This window comes from Panthera onca, chromosome B1 (genome assembly GCF_046562875.1).
Source record: "Panthera onca isolate mPanOnc1 chromosome B1, mPanOnc1 haplotype 2, whole genome shotgun sequence".
Lineage (NCBI taxonomy): Eukaryota > Metazoa > Chordata > Mammalia > Carnivora > Felidae > Panthera > Panthera onca.
Window position 1 is genome coordinate 197,108,422 of NC_138342.1, and position 20,237 is coordinate 197,128,658.

General features: G+C 37.0%; 1 protein-coding gene across 7 annotated transcripts in view; it reads right to left on the bottom strand.

Moving 5' to 3' along the window:
* WDR17 (WD repeat domain 17) overlaps window positions 1–20,237 on the bottom strand; it is a 106,889-nt gene that overhangs the window by 43,427 nt on the left and 43,225 nt on the right. For 6 of the 7 annotated variants that reach the window (XM_078445245.2, XM_078445243.2, XM_078445242.2 and 3 more), the window contains 6 exons: window positions 16,904–17,087; window positions 12,783–13,013; window positions 7,424–7,675; window positions 5,296–5,418; window positions 2,511–2,695; window positions 303–471 (listed from right to left, as the gene is read on the bottom strand). In XM_078445245.2, the coding sequence (XP_078301371.1) occupies window positions 303–471; window positions 2,511–2,695; window positions 5,296–5,418; window positions 7,424–7,675; window positions 12,783–13,013; window positions 16,904–17,087 (1,144 nt within the window). The remainder of the gene's footprint in view (window positions 1–302; window positions 472–2,510; window positions 2,696–5,295; window positions 5,419–7,423; window positions 7,676–12,782; window positions 13,014–16,903; window positions 17,088–20,237) is intronic. The other variant, XM_078445244.2, reaches the window with a different exon arrangement.

The following is a 20,237-nucleotide window of genomic DNA, read 5'->3' on the forward strand; positions in this document are numbered from 1 at the left end:
TACAAATGCAACTAAAACCAGAAGGGTCAAGATGACCCTTACTGACTGTGGTTTTCGTAAATGATTATGTCACATAGAAGGGCTCCAAAATCAACAGACCTGCAGGGGAAGTCTATTCCAAAACCTCACAAAACCAGAAACAACGTACATGCTAGAACTAATTTGCCTCTACAATCCTCTGGAGCAAGATGGCATTGAGAGAAGAACATAACCCAAACGAAAACAGAAGTTAAGAAAGTCATTTAGCTGTATTTTTTTTTTCCATTTAATTGTATTCTCTATTTTAATGAGCTGAGTCTTACCTGGAGCCCACGAGAGGGAGTAAACAACGCCTTCGTTCCCCGGGGACGTGTGCACGGCTGTCAACGTGTTTATATCCCAGACTTTTATGGTGCCATCAAATGAAGCTGTCGCCAAAAGGTTGGGGTCGTCGGGTTTGAATTTGCAGTCAAAGATTGTTTCCACATGCCCCTGAGAATGCAGCACAAAGAAGTCAGAACTACTGGGGACAATTCATGTGATTCATGAACAAATGACAATGTCTAATCAGGTGACACATGGAACACGGTTTCAAACATTCATGTTAAAATAGATAATATATACTAACATAGTAATACAAAATGAGAATCGCTGCTGTGGTTGAATGTTTGCTGTGCTGTTATTACTAGACTCTTTTATACAGATCTAGATTTTATTCAACCACAATACCTCAAAAATCAGCAACAAAATACAAAAAAATTCCCAAGTGTCATTTGTCAACTTCAATTCAAAAACACAAAACATGTCTTTTCTGATTATTATATTCCAGAAATTTATAAAGTGGGCGCCTGGGTGGCTCAGTCAGTTCAGTGTCTGACTTTAGCTCAGGTCATGAGCTCACAGTCATGAGTTCAAGTCCTGTATTGGGCTCTCTGCTGTCAGCACAGAGACTGGAGACTGCTTCAGATCCTCTGTACCCCCTTTCTCTGTCCCTCCCCAGCTTGTGCGCTCTCTCTCTCTGTGTCTCAAAAAATAAATAAAAACACTAAAAGAAAAGAAATTTATAAGGTAATTAACTATTAACAGTTACTGTGTCTTTCCGGTAGCATAATAAAAGACGAAGATAAAACTGAAACTATGGGCCCTTAAATGCAACTACTCTTTTTTATACCATGACGTACGCCAAAAGAGTGTCATGATTTGGGGAGAATTGAAAAGTATCCAGCATGGCTTTGGTTTTTAATTAGTCTTGTTCCAAATTTTCTAACAACTTTATTCTTTAAAAATTGTAAGGAAAAAAAAAATCACCGTCTCTTCAGACTGGCAGGCATTATCAAAATGAAAGGAGCCACTGCAATAACTTATCATCAAGGACTATTTGTTTTTTTTAGAACTATAAAATGTTTTCTAAAGAAAACATTTTGAAATGAAGACACATACTCGATAGAAACTCTACTGAACTTCGATTGCATGACTACTCCTTTGCTAATAGAAGTTGTTACAAATTTAAATGTAGTTTTGTATTTTTCCCTCTTCCCTTTCATAAATTTTTGTTGTAAGCAAATGGTAATCTGAAGTAGGAGAAGAGTTCACCACACTGGGAAATAATTTACATGGAAAGAAAATTAAATAATCTAGAAAAAATCTACAAATGGAATGTTTAAAAATAAGCTACACATCGTTACAACATTTTTTTTGGTTACCTTTCCATTTTTTTTTGAAGATGAAATTAAACATGTCCTAAAATGATAGTCTTAGTGATTCTTTCCCTCAATTTTTTTTTTTTTTACCCAGGGCAATTATAGCTCTAGATCCATTTTCTAAGTTTTTCTGCATAAAAACAACCAACACTTAAAATTTTCTTAAGTATCTGGATCAGTCTAATGCAACATGATATACATTATTACATGCCTTCATTCAACTAAACTTAATAAAGTCTGGCTGTGTGGCAGGCACGATTTCACGTCACGGGGATAAAAAACCAGACAAAAACATGAGTCCACAGCGAGTCTGTACTCTATTTTACACGGGGGCTTCATGATCACAAGAACAGAAGTTCACAGAATCAACAGATTTATTGTACTGATTCAGTAACAACAATAAACCTTAGGAGAACACTGAAATCAACCTTATTCATTTCACAGATATGAACAATAAAGCTTGGACTTGTCCTTCCTTCTAAAAGAATACCGGTTTCTTATTTTACTTCCAAAATACAGTACAGCAATGTAATTTCCCAGTACTACATGAAGGAGCCACAGGGTGTGCACAAAAATGGGAACACTACCAACCATGTGCAGTAATCATGATAAAACTAAATACTAATGAAGTGTAATGTTTAAAATTTTAAGAAACGTAACAGTTTTCTTATCATCCTATATAAAATTCTAAATTGTTGCAGCCAACCAAGATAAGGTCCTAACATACGATCCTTTGGGAAAATAAGTTTAACAATATTAATATGCAAGTAAAAGTAATTATCATATGCTACCACAAAATAAGTGTTGTTTATAAAGGAAGGAATGACTTACCAAGTCCCTAAGAAAATCCCACTTCTTGGCTCCTAGGTCATAAAGCCCAACCCCACCATCCAAGAAACAGCACACGACATGACCGGGAGGAAGAGAAAATGCTTGATTCTGTGTCAAAGTTGGGGGAGGAACTGCGTCACTCGTTGAGGACGTATAATGATTTTTCGTTGGAGACTGGGTTGAAACTAAAAAAGAAAAGAATAAACAGGTAAGTATTTATACCAACAGCTTCCCATAGTTTATAAAGATGCCCCTTTGTTTCCTTTTATCCAGAATTTATATCAATAAACCGCTAGACGATAACCGTATTTTCTGCCACAGGAGTAATTCAGCAGCACTGTCAAAAACCATACATACATCTACGTAGAGGTGGAGATGATTTTGCAAGGATATGTATAAACGTGCAGGTGGAGAAAAACGGATGAAAATTAGTGAGTGAGGAACGACAATATGTGGTAGATACCTGGTTTCATATCTCCCCATAAATTAAAGCACAGCATGATTATTTTTTAATTAGAATCTTCTCTCAAAATGCTGACTAACGGCTCACTTCCCCTCTACAGACACAAACATGCATGAAAGTTTTTATTTCAAGGCTAATAACGCTCTTCCACTAATTTCCAATCCAATGAAAGTAATTATTTTTGACGTTATTTATAATTCAAATTTAGCACCCAAATTAAGAATCACAACTGTCTGACGTACATTTACATCGCAATTTTTCTTTCTTCTTCCTTAGGTTTATTTTTACTGTTCATATATTTCCATTTCTCAACTTTCGATTATATTCTTTGTCTCATATTTTGTCTTCTTTCAAGAAGTTTTGCCTTAGAATGTGAATATTTTCTTGCAAACACAAATCAAAGTAATGATACTGCTGTAAATGATCAGACCAATCTATATTAGTTAAATAATGGAATATAAATAAAAATATTTTCCAGTAAATTCTTTTTGATCCAAATAAAGCCTTCCTTACTACATTCAATTTGATAATATTCATTTCTCAGAATCTGAGAATTACAGGAAGCCCAAACTAGCATAAACCATGAATAACAAAAAAGGCATTTGGTTCAACAAAATTCTGCTGACAGTTTGGCTAAAATTAGTATGTTCCATGGCTGGTTTCTCTAATATTTTAATTTGTTGACATTATGGGTGATTGTGACATTAAAAAAAAATTGTTTTTAACGTTTATTTTTGAAGGAGAGAGAGACAGAGTGTGAGGGGGGTGGGCAGAGAGACAGGGAGACGCAGAATCTGAAGCAGGCTCCAGGCTCTGAGCAGTCAGCACAGGGTCGGATGTGGGGCTCGAACCCACAAAGCGCGAGATCATGACCTGAGCCGAAGTCGGATGCTCAAATGACTGAGCCACCCAGGTGCCCACTGTGACATCTTTTATGTACCTATGTATCTATAACTTATCTTTTTGAAGAATTTGGTGACTATGTCTATATTTGAAAGTTTTCATTTTCACATTTTTTTTTATTCCACATTTTGTTACATTAAAAAATTGAGGAGGGGAGAGGAATGAGATAGATATCTAACAACGGGTAGCCTGAAGTGATCTACTAAAAAAATCACAAGATGGCTATGTGCTTCTTTTTATTTTTGGTATTATCTCTAATGGGCAGGGGAGAAACTGTAATAGTTCAGTCATCCCATGGTAGCAACTAAACACAACTAACTTCAAAAAAAATACAGGATGCATGGATATGCTGGCCTCCAGCACAGGACTTTTCTGGCCCTAATGTTTCTGTCCCCTCCAGTTTCCAGGATCCAGGAGTGTTAGGCCTGCACAGCAAAGCTTAAATGTATGGAAAGCCTGGAAATGTATGAAAGCTCTGCCAACACAGAGACCTTCCCCTACTTGCATCACCCACTAAATTCGACACCAAATTTGCAACCAAAACCATAAGGCTTTGATTAGGTCTTGCTAATTTTTTACTGTATTCTAAAGAGGGGCAGGAGTAAGGAGGCGTCAGGAACTCTTGAATGCTCGATCATTAAATTCCCTTCCCCATGTTCTTCTCCGATCCAGACAAAAATGAAAGCACTACGAACCACATGGAGCAATCATGATGGACTTAACAGGAAGTCAATCTCTTTTTCCTCCCTTAATTTGAATTAAGAAAAATTCTAAACCTCCCCCACATGCCAGATGGTTTCCTTTAGAGCTTAAGTGTAGTTTATTATTTCTCTTCATTAAAAAAGCAACAAAAGATAATCGAGAAAAAAAGTAGACAAAAATAAATAATATCCTAAATAGCAGCTATGAGTCCAGTGACAACTGGTATTCACACATGTAACATATGTTCCAGAGCCTAGGTTTCAAGCATTTGGGTTCTTTCAACTTTCTTATAAACCCTACAGATTGTAAAAGAGCCACAGTTAAGACATAAAATGTCCTAGTTCAGACCAATGTTATTTGATCCCATTACTCGCGATATTTGCTATTTTCACAATGATCATTGTTTCATTTTCCCCATGTAGATAATTTGAGATTATCTTAACATTCTCATTTATTAGCATTTTTTCCCCTTTTTAAATTCATTAGCATTTAAAAAATGCAACTTGGCTCTAAATATTTTCAACTTAGTAATATTAGATATTATGTGGCCTTAACGGGTCCTTTAGTACATACATTGTCAAAGGCTATTTTTAAAAATCTGCTTTTCAGGAGCATATAGTATTTGCTATGTTTATATATCATTATATCAGTCACTTCATTTGATAGCAACAAATCTGACACTTTAAAATAGTACATTTTGATGATATTTTTACTTACATTTTTTTCTTGGAGGAGAATTAAGTACATGTAAGCAGTGAAACCCTGTTTTCTTTAGTTTAAAATTATCTATAGGTGTTGTTCGTGAAACATTCCAAATACGCAAAACACCCACTTGAGAATCTAGTCGGATGAAGAAAACAGCATTGTATTAACGAATATCATTTGAAATATAAAATGCCCAGACATAAAAGAAATAACAAAAACCTCAACTTGTAGATTCTTAGCACCACTTATCAACATTCTTCAAACAATATTGCACAATAACACAGAGAAACGGATGAAATAGTATTCATCCTTTACATTTTTGGCTCGTTTTGCTTTCACTTTTCTGTTCCAAATCCTCTCCTAGGGTGAAAGACTGCCTACCTTGGCAGTATCCCCTACAAAGGTTATCATCAGAGTCTGATCACAAAAAAGGCAGCCCACTGCCCCACTTGCTTCAGGAAAGCCATCTACAGAAACTGTCCACCGCTAACACTAAGTAATATTTTGTCTTTTCAAATGCTGGTAAAATGCTCCCTCGCCCACTTGTCAGCAAACAAGGACTACCTAAGGGCCAATTAGAAAGCTCCCTCCCTTCCAAAAAATCCCACCTATTATATACAAGCTACTTTGGAAAATATTCTGGCAGTGCCTCACATGATAATGAAAGCTACCATAGGACTCGCCAGCTTCACTCCCACACATACACCCAACAGAACGATAAACACGTCCACACAAAAATCTGTATGCAAACGTTCGTCACAGCATTATTTACGATAGCAAAAAAAAAAAAAAAAAAAGTGGAAAGAAGGTAAATGTCTGTCAACTGGTACATGGCTAAACCAAGTGTGGCATGGCCACACAATGGAGTAGTATCCTTGCACAAAAAGGAATGAAGTACAGACACGCACCGCAACATGGATGAACCTTGAAAACTTTACGGTTAAGTCAAAGAAGCCAGACACACGCACTGAACCATTCCGGTTCTCGGAAATGTCTGGAGTAGGTAAATCCACAGAGAGAGAGAGCAGTTTAGCAGCTGACATGCACTCCTGTGTGCACCTGGGGCTGTGGACAGCGGCTGACGGAGAGTGCCTGCTAATGGTTACAGAGTCTACCGGGGCAACGACAAAATGTTGCGGCAGGAGGTGGTGGCAACGGATGTACAACTTTGCACCTACAGAAGTCGCTGAAGTCTACGCTTCAAAATGCTGTTTTATTGCATGTGAATTTTAACTCCGTAATAATGAAAGCATACTGAAAATGTTCAGGTCTATCATCAATTATATCCTAGGAAGTGAAAGGCCATTTCGATACTTAAGTAAGACTCCATGCACTTCCACGTGTGACCTAAGTGCTTAAGGATGTCAAGAATTTCTTTAAGACGGTGGGCAGCATGCAAACTCTCTTATCCCACATGAAGCAAATGTGGGAGGTAGTCACACAGTAGCTCAAAGTACTCGGCCTTTCAGAGACTTCTCTCTTGGACCCTAAGTGAACAACAGAAGTAGTTATTTAATCCTTAATTACCATTTTGAATGCCCTCATTTTCCCTTCCCATCACTTCTTAGCTTTACTAATTCTCTCACAATTAGGCAACCACGAAGGGGCTTCTGTTCTAGCCATGGTAATAAATTCCACTTTCATTTCCAACCTACGTTGAAAATGCCTTGGTCTCTCTCGGTACCCGTGGCCCCTGACGACCAAAATCATTGGTGAGGAAACAAGCTCCCAGCCAGGTCAACTGTTTTTCTAGTCAGTACTTTTCCTGTCATCCCTCCATGCCTGAAACTGTATTGTCTGTGTCTTCTGTATGCACGTGAACACAAAAACATGAGCGCACGTGTGTGTACATGTGTGCTCATACAGACTATATTCCAGTTTATTATCAAAAACCTGGAAAACTGGGCCTTAATTTCATTTTTATCATTATGTTAATGACACACAATATAAAGGAAAGTAAACTAGGCATTTATTATAATAAATGATAATAAAGGAAAGTAAACTAGGCATTTACTATAATAAATAATACTGGGATATTAATTCATTTTACACAAAATTAACCAATAAAAGGGGATCATTTTCCTGACTCCATTAAAGAATAAACATATATTTAAAACTCTGGGGACCAGGGTAAACTTACCTCCAGTGACAAACATCCCGGGAGCACTGGGAACCCAGGCCAAGCACTGGACAGAAGCTGCTGCACTGGGAAAATTAAATGTTGTGATGCAATAAAGGGATTCCGAATCTAGTAGGCGAATTCCAAAGTGCAAATTAGCCACAAGGAGATAATCGGTAGACAGCGGGTCCCATTCCAGGGCTGTCACTGGATCTTCTTCATCTGTCCCTTCAAGAGAGTCAGGTCTCAGAACATGTTTCTGACTTTTACTACCTATTAAAAATATAAAGAAGAAAGATTTTAAACACAATGCTCAAAAGAAAATTATTGAGGCGCGCCTGGGTGGCTAAGGCAGTTAAGCGTCCGACTTCAGCTCAGGTCGTGATCTCGCAGTCCGTAGGTTCGAGCCCTGCGTCAGGCTCTGTGCTGACAGCTCAGAGCCCAGAGCCTGCTTCGGCTTCTCTGTGTCCCTCTCTCTGCCCCTCCCCGGCGCGTGCGTGCTCTCTTTCTCCCTCAAAAATAAACAAAAACATTAAAAAAGAAAAGAAAGTCAGTAACTGCGATCGTATTAATTTTCTCTCTGCATAGTGCTGAAGTCTGGCATCTGTGTGCAGAAGTCACCATGGACACTTGAGCGCAGGAGGACGTGGAAGCCTCAGCTGCAATCCCTAGAGCCCAAATGCTTCTGTTTGTTCCCAAAACGCCAAAGGAAAAAGACGCAGATAAAGAAAACCAATGCTCTTGTCATCAACTACAGTTTGCACTGAGTTACAACAGTGTAGAGGCGGGGAGGTGCTTACCAAGAGGAGCACCTGTAGTGATTAAAAGCACAGACTTGGCAGTGGACTGCCTGGGTGCAAAGCCTGGTTCCACCACGGACAAGCTGCGTTCTTGGGACAGGACACCGAGTCTCTGTGTGCTCGGGTTCCTCATTTGTATGATGGAGAACAGAACAATACTTAGCTTGCAGGGTTTTGTTAAAGATTAAGGGAGTTAGCTGCTTAAAGGGCTAAGAACAGGAGGGCCTCTTAGAAGCATCATATCGGTATTTACTGTCCCTCCTCGTGCATCAGAGCATCTGTCGTAACCATAACTCACTCCCGACATCAGGTACAAATAAGGCAGCCAGAAAAACAGGGACATAAAACATGTGGAACTGAATGAAGCAAAGAATGATCAAACAATCCTCTTGTGCCTTCCCAACTGAGATACAACTGGCAATAGGGAAAAACATGCTTCTGCTGATACACCACACAGGGCTCCAATTAGCCGGCCTCGGTTCCCAGAAGAACGGCAGTGAAACAACAGAATTCAGAGGCCATGATGTTAACACAAAGAACCCACTCCTCCTGAGTATTATAAACCCTGCAAAGCGTGTTTACTAAACCATAACCCACTGACAGACACCAGAGCCCTTTCTGTAATCTCATCATTACACACTGTTTTTCAACGTACCAGATTATAAAAGGAGAAAAAATAAATTTCCTTGGATATATCTGTAAAGTGAACTGAACACCTTACAGTTTCTGGCCTGGGAATAAATTTGTCAGAATACACTGCTCTTCATAATGCTCATCTTACAAGGGCAGAATTTTATTTAGAATTTTTACACATAAAATCATAGAAGGCACATGTGATGTTTCATCAAAACTTATCAAATTTTTGCAATCATCATCAAGAAAAGTTTGGTTCTTCTTGCCCCAAATAAGCACCTTGCTAAAGTGCTATTTGATATAACAAACAGTAATGAATATTAAAATAGCTATTCACTGTAAGCCAGAGAGAGGAAGAAAAATTGATTCACCTAAGTTGTCCTAGTTATTTCTTAATTTTTAGGTATTTGCATATGCCAGTTAATATCAATGGCATATTAAAAATATTCCAGCATGCAAAAAAAAAAAAAAAAAAAGTAAATGCTAAATATTGAAATTGGGTTGCTTCAAAGCCCCATACAGTCAATATGATTATGAGTTATAGCCATTGTTTCCTGTTCTGTCTAGTACCAACATTTTTATTGTTAAAAAATAGAAAGCTAAATCTGTAAAATTTTACAGCCAGGCATTAGAACAAGAGCTGATAATACTTTCATTATTTTATATGTATTTATGTTACTATTATTTATGTTCCATTTTATTATACCAATATCAGACAACTTGTGTTGTTAGATGAGGACAGGAGTGTATGACAAGACTCAGTAAGAAGATGAGGTTGACAATTTCTGTATGAAAAACAAAAACTGGGGCAAAGGAAAACTAGGGTTGAAAAATAAAATAATGAGGATAATGTATAATACACATATCTGTTCAAATTTTCATTTTGAGACCAGCAGCCCAAGCAAAGTGGAAAGAAATCAAGAAAGGTTACATAACTCAGGGTCCATAGGATAAAAATAAAACAAAAAGACAAAAAAAAAAAATGTGCTCAGGAGAAGCACAACTTTTCCCAGAAATGAGACCAGCAATACATGTCTCCCGTGTGTTTTCAAAAAGGGAACACAGCATTACATAGGGACAATGTCATCAACGTTCCTAAAATAAAACCATGCAAATTTGATTAATGCACATCCTTGGAATAATACCAAAGTCAATTCAATGAAAACATTCCTATTATGAGGTTAAAAAAAATTTCCAATGACCTGGCTTTGTCCAAAACTATTTAAAATAGCTAAAGCAGTTTTCTAATGTTTTTGGCCCTAGATTCCTCTGCTCATATGTGGATCTGTACATGATCCGATACATTATTAAACAGAATAAAGTGGTGCTTTTCAGACTGAAAGGGAGAAGGTGCAAAAGAGAGATAAAGACAGGAAAGCAGAGAGCCTGAGGTCTTAGCCTCCTGTAAGAACCGGGGAGGACATTAATTTCATCTTGTTGCACAGACATAGAACCACCTGTTGTGCCAATAAGTCATTAAGAAAGTGACCCCTCCTTAGGAAAGGACAATACCAGTATGAATACCAACAGCCTCAAAGCTTCAAACTCACAGTGCAGAATGTAGTATTAGAACAAAAAGTAGTATGTCCTTCACAACCATTAGCTCATATATGTGCAAGAGGAAAATACATAGCAGGATTATACCTTTTCTGATGTTGTGTACATATTCATTGCTATACATCCTACGGAATAAATGAGGTCAAGTCTGTTCGGGGTGGTTACCCATACAGGGAATTGTGTTCCCCTAAAAGATGTTGAAGTCCCAACCTCCAAGAATCTGTGAATGTGATTTTACTTGGAAATGGGGTATTTGCAGATGATAAATTAAAACGAGGCCATTAGGGCAAACAATAATCCAACATGACTGTGTCCTTATAAAAAAGAGAAATTTGGACACAGAGACCTGCATGCACACAGGGAGAACACCATGTGAACAGCGATGTTATGTCGTCACAAGCTAAGGAACCAGAAACTAAGAGACAGGCTAGAACAAAAAGCTTTCCCTGGTGCCTTCAGGGGGCCTGCTAACACTTTGATTTTGTGTCTCTGGTCTCTAGAATTAAGTCACAATAAATGTGTTGTTCTAAGCCATCCTGTGTGTGGAACTTGGTTAGGGCAGCCCTTGCAAGTCAACACATGGGTGGACCCAGAAAAATCATTTGATGACACGGGTAAAATGCACAAATTACTTTAATAACTTGAAGATGAGTTATGGGAAAAACTGGGCCCTTCTAGAAGTGACATGGGTTGGACTGCTGAAATATTATACATCCTAGCCTGACTGAAATCCACAAAAGGGAAATAAGGGAAAGGAAGTCTTTATCAACATCCCTATCCTTTCTATGCCAGAATGAGCATACAACATCTCAGTGTTTTAGGTCTTAGATGCATAATACAATGTTTCAATGTCTTAGGAGTTAAAACCTCCAAAAATGCCTACTAGCAACAACAGACTAGTAACAATAATAAAGCAAGAAAAGAAAGCCACGGTCAAGGAAAAAGGAGATGGCCACAATGACAAATTATAAAACATGAATAATATCTAGAATGAAATTTGGACCAAAGTAAGCACACCCTCCTCAGTATCCTCTTTAGAGCTCAAAAAGATTCTCAAAAAGAAAGTATAACAATCCAGGGTGCCTGGGTGGCTCAGTCAGTTAAGCGTCTGACTTCAGCTCAGGTCATGATCTCACAGTTCGTGGGTTCAAGCCCCGCATCGAGCTCTGTGCTGACAGCTCAGAACCTGGAGTCTGCTTCGGATTTTGTGTCTTCCTCCCTCTCTGCCTCTCCCCTGCTCGTGGTCTCTCTCTCTCTCTCTCTCAAAAATAAACACTTAAAAAAATTTTTTAAGTGAATATCAGATCCTGTTTGAAATATATTTGAGATAAGATGACCCCAATATACCAATGTTTAATGTAACATTTTTTAACTTTAGAAAGATTGTTCCTTTAAGAAATATTTATTTGAATTTTCATGATTTCTTTGGTTCAATTCCAATTTTTTTCTTCCATTAATTTCAGGTAAGTTGAATGTAATCTGTTTTGTGAAAGTAGCGATCCTAACCGTAAAAAGCGCTTTTACCCATCTATCTAATGAATCAGGAGTCACATTTATTAACAGAGGTACCAGATGGCTAAAAGGATGTTTCTCAAATGGTAGCCATCCTTATTTATGAGTGGAGAGCTATTTAGGCAATTTTTAAAATTTTTCATTGCACAACTTCTCATTGTTTAAATTAAAAAAATAAACATAATTACTCAGACCCTTTAATTGAGCCAGATTGGTTAACTAGTGGGGGGCTCCACAGAGTTATTATTCCTTTTTATCTCAGGTTCAAAGTCTTTGCTAAGGGGTTGCAGCATCACAATGGTATTGTACAAGCAGGTAGGAAAGTATTTTTGAGTTGTATTAGTAAGTCATCATACATTTCTTTTTTTTGTAATTTTTTAATTTTTTTAAACTTTTTTTTTTTAATTTATTTTGAGAGAGAGGGGCAGAGAGGGAGTGAGAACCCAAGCAGGCTCCACCCTGTCAGTGCAGAGCCTGATGCGGGGCTTGAACTCACAGACCATGAGATCATGACCTGAGCTGAAACCAGGAGTCAGACACCCAATCAACTGAGCCACCCAGGCGCCCCAAGTCATCATATAGTTCTTCTGTGTGTCCTTATTCATTCAGGCCACTTTCTAGGTAAATGTGCAAAAATGAACAACAGACTTAGAACAATAAAATTATGGGGCAAGTGACAAGATTTAGGCTAATGCCAAGTCCAAACTGCACAGAGGAGTTATATCTATTACAACAACACTTCATGGTGCTGGATTATATTTGCACAACTATTATTTTACAATTAAAATATTGTTGACTTTGGCTGTATGTCGTGGAGAAAAGAAATTGTAAGTTAAGAAAAATAAACTTCAAGAGATCTTGACTAATTAAATTCTTACCTGGTTGAAAAATTGATAGACTTCCATCAATATGACCAAATACAACTTTCCCCCTTTTTTGGCTATGCCATCTGAATATACAGATATCAGACAAGAAGCTGTGAGCTTCCCTGTGAACAGTCACCCCACTCTCTGGTCCTGAGATGGTCCAAATGAACAGCGGGCCTCTGTGGGAAACAAATGCCACTGTATCACCTGCATTCCAGCACCAGCTAAGAGAGGCAGGCACCCCTAGAATAAACAAAATATAGACACATAATAGACACATGTGGAGGAAGACCAGACCATGAAATACTATTTACGTTGCACACTGCTGAAACAACTTAAAATATAACAATAGTCTTGTTATTAAAATAATGTTACCTTCTAAGTTGGGAATTGGACTTATAAAGTAACCCCAAAGACTATAGGCCACCTGTGTAGGGTGCTTCCAAAATGGAAAAATACCTAGTTAGGGTTAAAACTACTAATATGATAATACGCTTCATATATTCAGGCATTTTATAGAGTTTTTTTTTTCTTTCAGAAACTATGTAATCAAGCATTAAATTCCTATTGAGTTTTCGTATAGAAGACTTGCTATAGGCATTCTAGGTATAAACGTATGGGATACGATTCCTGCTTTACAGGACCTTAAACACAAGATAAAAATATAAAGTCCTGGGAAGATAAGGATCCATTGTATGAAAAGTTGAATGCTGCTATAAGAGTTTAAAAACAATAAAATTAATGCTATAGGACTGCCTGGGTGGCTCAATGAGTTGAGCGTCCAACTCCTGATTTTAGCTCAGGTCATGATCACAGGATCATGGGACTGAGCCCTGCATGGGGCTCCACGCTAAACATGGAGCTTACTTAAGATTCTCACACTCTCTCCCTCTGTCCCTCTCCCATGCTTGCGCTCTCTCTAAAATAAAAAACAAATAAATAAAATTTAAAATTAATGCCACAGTCTATGTTTTATCAGGGCTTAGATTCACATCTTAGCACTGCTTCAGATGAACTAAACAAATAACTACCTCTTAAACCTCTGCCTTCTCATCTACAAAATGGATATAAGTAAAAACAGCTGAACACCTATTCCACATGCATGTTAAGAAAGGATATATAATAATGTATGTAAAAGTCCCTTTTAAACTATAAAAGACATACTAAAGTTAATTGTATTCTCTTCACCATTACAGTGATCAAATAAATCATATATAAAGTGTTATGGTAAATTTCTAACTCAAGACAGAAATTATAAACGTGCCAACACAGATACTTTAAGCAACTGTGTCAGAATCAGCAAACTGAATATGCGTATCAGATCATTTGGAATTAGGGCCCAGGAATCTATCTGTAACAAGGTTCTCCAAATGATTTTGATGTGTAGAAAGGTGTGTAAACCACTGGGCTACTGTCCTGAAAAGAAACTGGATCTGAATTATACCTTGAGAGACAGCAGCAGAGTTTAATATGTGGGATGAGTGGTATTTCCGAGGAAAAGGAAATGGTATGAATAAAGACACAGTCGGAAGCTGTTCACGGACAGTAAACTCAGTTTGTGTCACAGTCCTTACCACCCCACGGGCAGCAACTGGACGCCTAATGCCTGCCATCAAATGGGAACTCCATAAATGTTTATAGAAGGAATGAAAGAGCACATGAATAAGGCCACTAAAAAGCTGATGTGGTTTAGCATCCATTAACAGAAGGAGAACTTCCCAGTAAGGAGTAAGAGAATGGGTCAAACCACCACAGCACATGTGGAGAAAGCCAGAAAGCTGGGTCTCTGAATTGGGTTTCAGGAAATGCAGCGAGGAAGAGAAGGGACCAGAAACAGTGTCACACAGTTAAGACGGAAAACACTTCTGTAGTGGCTTAGTATGTGTAAGCACTTCGAAGAGCTCTACAGAATATCAACTCATTTAATTCTCTCCCAAATACTCTGAGATGGGCAGGTAGTACTATTACCCACTGTTAACGTGTTTTGGGTTGTTTTTTTTTTCCTGGATGGATATTACCAAGTATGATTTTTTCCAAGTTGATGATAATTTTAACATTTTACATTTAAACAAACTAATACTTGTTTCCTTTTAAGTGTATTTTTTCATTATTGTGGAATACAGAATGATGAAATGAAAATACAGAGGCAACATCAAGTTCAACTGCTGTACGTGCAAGTTCTAATAGAATTTTTTTTTAAGTTGATTTAATGGAAACTTCTACTTTGCGTAAGCTGAATTCTGAAAAGAAGAAACAGAGTCTAATGCATTTCAAACTGAAATATTTACAATGAGAATGACCAAAAATATTCATAATATTTTTTTGTAAATAAATCACAAACTTCCAACCTTCAAATTAAGAAGATATTTAGAAATAGCAAGAGGAATTTATTGTTAAGGCTCTGAAAATTTTCAAAAGAAGGAAAATGTGTAAGGAAAGGAAAAATATGTAGAAGTGATCAAAACTCTTACCACGACCATTTAATAACTGTACAATGTTAATGAAAAAGTCTTATTTAATTGTATGCTCACTGGCAAAAGAAGCCTGGTGCACACAGTAATGAATAAAAAACTCTTCCATTGTGAATGGAGGTGATGCATATGGTGTTTCATGACAAATCGGCAGATAAACTAGGTGATAATACATCAACTCATATGTACCTGTGCATAACATTTAGAAATGTTATCATGCAGGTATCGCCTGGTATAGATTTTGTGCGACAACCTCAGAAGAACAATGACATCGTATAGCATTTTAGGAGTATTTATTGTGTTATTTAAAATTAATCTCATCTAAAGCTGAATTTAAAGTATTGAGAAAACGCACTACTGATCAATATAAACAATACTGGAAAAAACCGTAGGAGGTATGATGGGGAGACAAACAGGTATGAACAGGTATAACCAGAAAAACATAAAAAAATCTTATTTGGAGGCTATCAATCGCTGTTTATACATCACAAAGCCTGTACCAAAAGTATTTTGGTTTTTCCTCATTGATGTATTGAAAACCTTATGGTAAACTGTTACAATAATGGAAGCTCACTGAATAGCTGACTTAAAAAAAAAAAAAACTGCTCAGATATTGGAGCAAAGTACACACTATCTAGTACCGAAGCTCAAGTGAAAATAATAAGCAGGTTATGTGAACTTGGGAATGAGATTTGCATTTTTCTAGTTGAAAAATTAACCCTGTTTGGCAAGTATTTTCTTAAGATGAAAGTTATATAACAAAACTCGTTTATTTTACTGGTATTTATTTTCAGCATTCCTAATGACCTAAATTTGAAAAGACAAGGAAAAAGCCACATACTAAATACGCTGAGCATAACCTTTGGCATTATTATTACTCTTGGAAGCAAGATTTAAATATAGCAGCCTATGAATTCTCTAATATTGTTGCTACACACTGAAGACTGTTCTAAAGAAATCGAACTGTCATGTCCAGGCTTTCTATCTCAAAGTGATAACCGGTCATTGTTAGAGAAACAACTGAATATAAAGAACATACCCAGCAGTTCTCAAAACCGTAATTAATAAGTGAACGTCCTTCAGTGTTCAAAAAGAGACTGAATTATTGTAACATCTAACAGAAAAATGGTTACTTCGCGTCATCATTATTATGGGGTAAGATGCTAGCCAGAAAGAGTGTAATAATATTCAATTCACTAAGACCTACTTATGTGAACTAGGACTTTCCACCATGACCCAATTAAAAATAAGGGAAAGAAACCAGCTCATCAGGGCAGTGACTACATGGGTAACACGGTGTTTGTATGTTTCAGATTGGGAAAGAATAATGACCCGGCTAGGATAACTGTCTCGTTAAGAAAATCTTACCAATTACTACTTTTATATTTATTGGGGGGATTTTTGTCATATTTAAATATTAGTGAAATCATTTGGTACTGACTATGGTTTAACTGGTATACTAAGCAAAAATATTTCATGAGATTTTCCTTCAGTTTTATACACATGTACACACACGAGTCATGATGTGAAATGTATTTCTTACATAGACTAGCAGTAGAAAGTTTGAAAAACAATACTTTAAAACCTAAGCTAATTTAAATAAAATATTTTTCTTACTGAAGTAAAAATAATTCACTCAATAAATCCCAGTTATAAATATACCTTTTGTATTGTCGAGCTTAGCAATGACTTTTTGTTCTGCAACATTCCAAATGATCACTAAGTTATCGGTACCGCCACTTGCAAACAGATCAGGGTTATGTGGACACCAAGAGAGAGCTGTGATTGTTTTTTTATGTTCAGACATAATTGCGTGAAGTTTGAATTCATTATAACGGTGATCCAACTAAAAAAAATAAATAAAACATTTCAGTGCTTCTTTTTAAGTTATACACTTTTCATTAATAATCACATTGTTTTTAAAAAGCTACATACGTGAAAATTAGTACACCTACTACCATGATATGAACACATTTCAAGCCTTGGTCTACTTTCAAACGTGAACAGTATTCAATCAGAAGTAAATCATTTTTTTAAAGTTTTTATTTTAATTCCAGTTAGCTGACATAGTTATATTAGTTTCAGGTGTACGATATAGTGATTCGACACTTCCATACGCCCCCTGGTGCTCATCATGAAAGTGCATCCTGAATCCCCTCACCCTCCTCTCCTCCATTAGTTTATTCTCTATAATTAAGATTGTTTCTTGATTTGTCTCCCTCTCTCTTATTTTTTCCCTTTGCTTGTTTTGTTTCTTAAATCCCACATACGAGTGGAATCATAGGTCATTTGTCTTTCTCTGAGTTATTTCACCTAGCGTTATACTCTCTAGCTCCATCCATGTTGTTGCAAATGGCAAGATTTCATTTTTTTTTTATGGCTGAGTAACATTCCATTGTGTGTGTATATATATATATTCTACTTCTTTATCCATTCATCAATCGATGGACACTCAGTCGGCTTCCATATCTTGCCTAATGTAAATAATGTTACTATAAACAAAGGGGTGCATGTATCCCTTGGAATTAGTGTTCTTATGATCTTTGGGTAAATACCCAACAGTGCAATTGCTGGCTGGATCACAGGATAGTCCTATTTTTAACTTTTTGAGGAACCTCCATACTGTTTTCCACAGTGGCTGCACCAGTTTGCATTCCCACAAACAAGGCACGACTGTTCCTTTTTCTCCATATCCTCACCAACGCTTATTGTTTCTTGAGGTTTTTTTTAGCCATCCTGACAGGTGTAACGTAATATCTCACTGTGGTTTTAATTTGCATCTTCCTGATAAGTTACGATGTCTAGAAAAAAAAATCAGTTTTTCAAAAATAAGAGCACTGACATTAAACATAATTTATAAAAGGTAAAAATAACTGTACACTTAAATATGCATAATAATTCAGAGCTTTATATTTTCTACAGCTATATGTATTTATGAGGGAAAAACACTTGGTTTAGAATATTTTTTTCTGTAACTTTTCAATTAGATGCGAATGAAAAAATTTAGGTTAGAAAAATTAACTAGTGGGACTACACCAAAACAAGCTTTTGCAGAGTGAAGGAAACCACCACAAAATGAAAAGGCAACCTACTGAATGGAAGAAGGTATTTGCAAATGATATATCCAATAAGGAGTTAATACACAAAACATATAAAGAACTTCTACAACTCAACACCAAAAAACCAAATAATCTGATTTAAAATGGGCAGTGGACCTGAATAAACATCTTCCAACATACAGATGTCCAACAGACACAGGAAAAAAAAAATGCTGAACGTTACTCATCATCAGGGAAATGCAAATCAAAACCAGAATGAGTTATCACCTTATACCTGTCAGAATGGCTAAAATCAAAGACACAAGAAATAACAAGAGTTGAGAATGTGGAAAAAAAGGACCGCTGGTGGGAATGTAAATTGATACAGCCACCATGAAAAGAGTATGGAAGTACCTCAAAAAACTAAAAAAAGAAATACCACATGATGTAGTAATTCCACCACTGGGTATTTACTCAAAGAAAATGAAAACGGCCCTATTTTTATTGTAGCATTATTTACAATAGCCAAGATATGGAAGCAACACAAGCATCTGTCTATAGATGAATGAATGGATAGGGGGCGCCTGGAATGTTCAGTCAGTTAAGCGTTGGGACTCCTGATCTGGGCTCAGGTCGTGATCTCACAGTTTGTGAGATCTGCACGGACAGTGTGGAGCCTGCTTGGGATTCTCTCTCTCCCACTCTCTCTGCGACCCTCTCCTACACACACACGCTCTCTCTCAAAAAAATAAACAAACTTTGAAAAAACAGATGAATGGATAAAGAAGATGTGGAATATTACCCAGTCATAAAGAAGAATGAAATCTTGCCATTTGTAATGACACGGCTGCAGACAGAGGGTATGATGCTAAGTGAAATAAGTCAGAGAAAGACAAGTATCATGTGATTTCACTTATATGTGGAATCTAAAATCAAAACAAACAACAAACAGAAAAACAGGCTCCTAAATACAGAGAGCAAACTGGTGGCTGCCAGAGCGGAGGTGGGTGGGGTCATGGGTGAAATAGATAAAAGGGATTAAGAGGTACAAACTTCCAGTTACAAAAAAGCTCATGGAGATGAAAAGTACAGAAGAGTGAATACAGTGATACTGTAATAACATTGTATGGTGACAGATGTTGACTACACTTACAATCATGATCAGTGAGCAACATGAAAAACTGTTGCATCGATATGTTGTACACCTGCCACTAATATAACATTGAATGTTAATTATACTTCAACAAAAAAATCAGGTGAAACAAACCACCTGCTCATTATTACGTTAAGATGTCTGAAGTCTGCAGAACAATGTTATCACTGGACCTATTTTATGTTATGGCTTTTTGGATGGGGCATTTCGTTGTGTTCTTATATGGAAGTGGACAAAAGAAATAGCCTAATTTTCCTATTTCCTTTGTGAATGAGCCATCAGCCAGTGCCTTTTCCTTTGTTACCTTTTTCAATATGTTTGGGATTACACCATATAGCCATTTGGTTGTACCTGGCTTTTCCTTTTAACACAATAATGAACCTTTCACACTGCTACTGGAGAGTGTTCCAAATCATTATTATATTAATTACTGATTACACCAATCTTTCTTCAACCTTATACTTGCAGTAAAATCCTGACTGCAACATGGCCTTCAATGCCCTACAACATCATGAACCTTGGCTATTTTGCAAGGCTCATTTGGTATCACGTTCTTGCTTGTTCACTCTGACCTTCCTGTTTCTCTATTACAGCAAAATCACATCTGCTTTAACGCCTGTTTGCTGTTCCCTTGGCCTTCAATGCTCTCCCCGTCTGTCTGCTCCTGGTTATTCATTCTTTCCTGTTCAGGTCTCAGTTCAAAACTGCCTCTTCACAGAGGTATTTTCTGACCACACTATCTAAATAAATTTATACACCCCTTCCCATGCCAAAACCTGTCCCCTAGCTGTATCCTTTTTTTAGT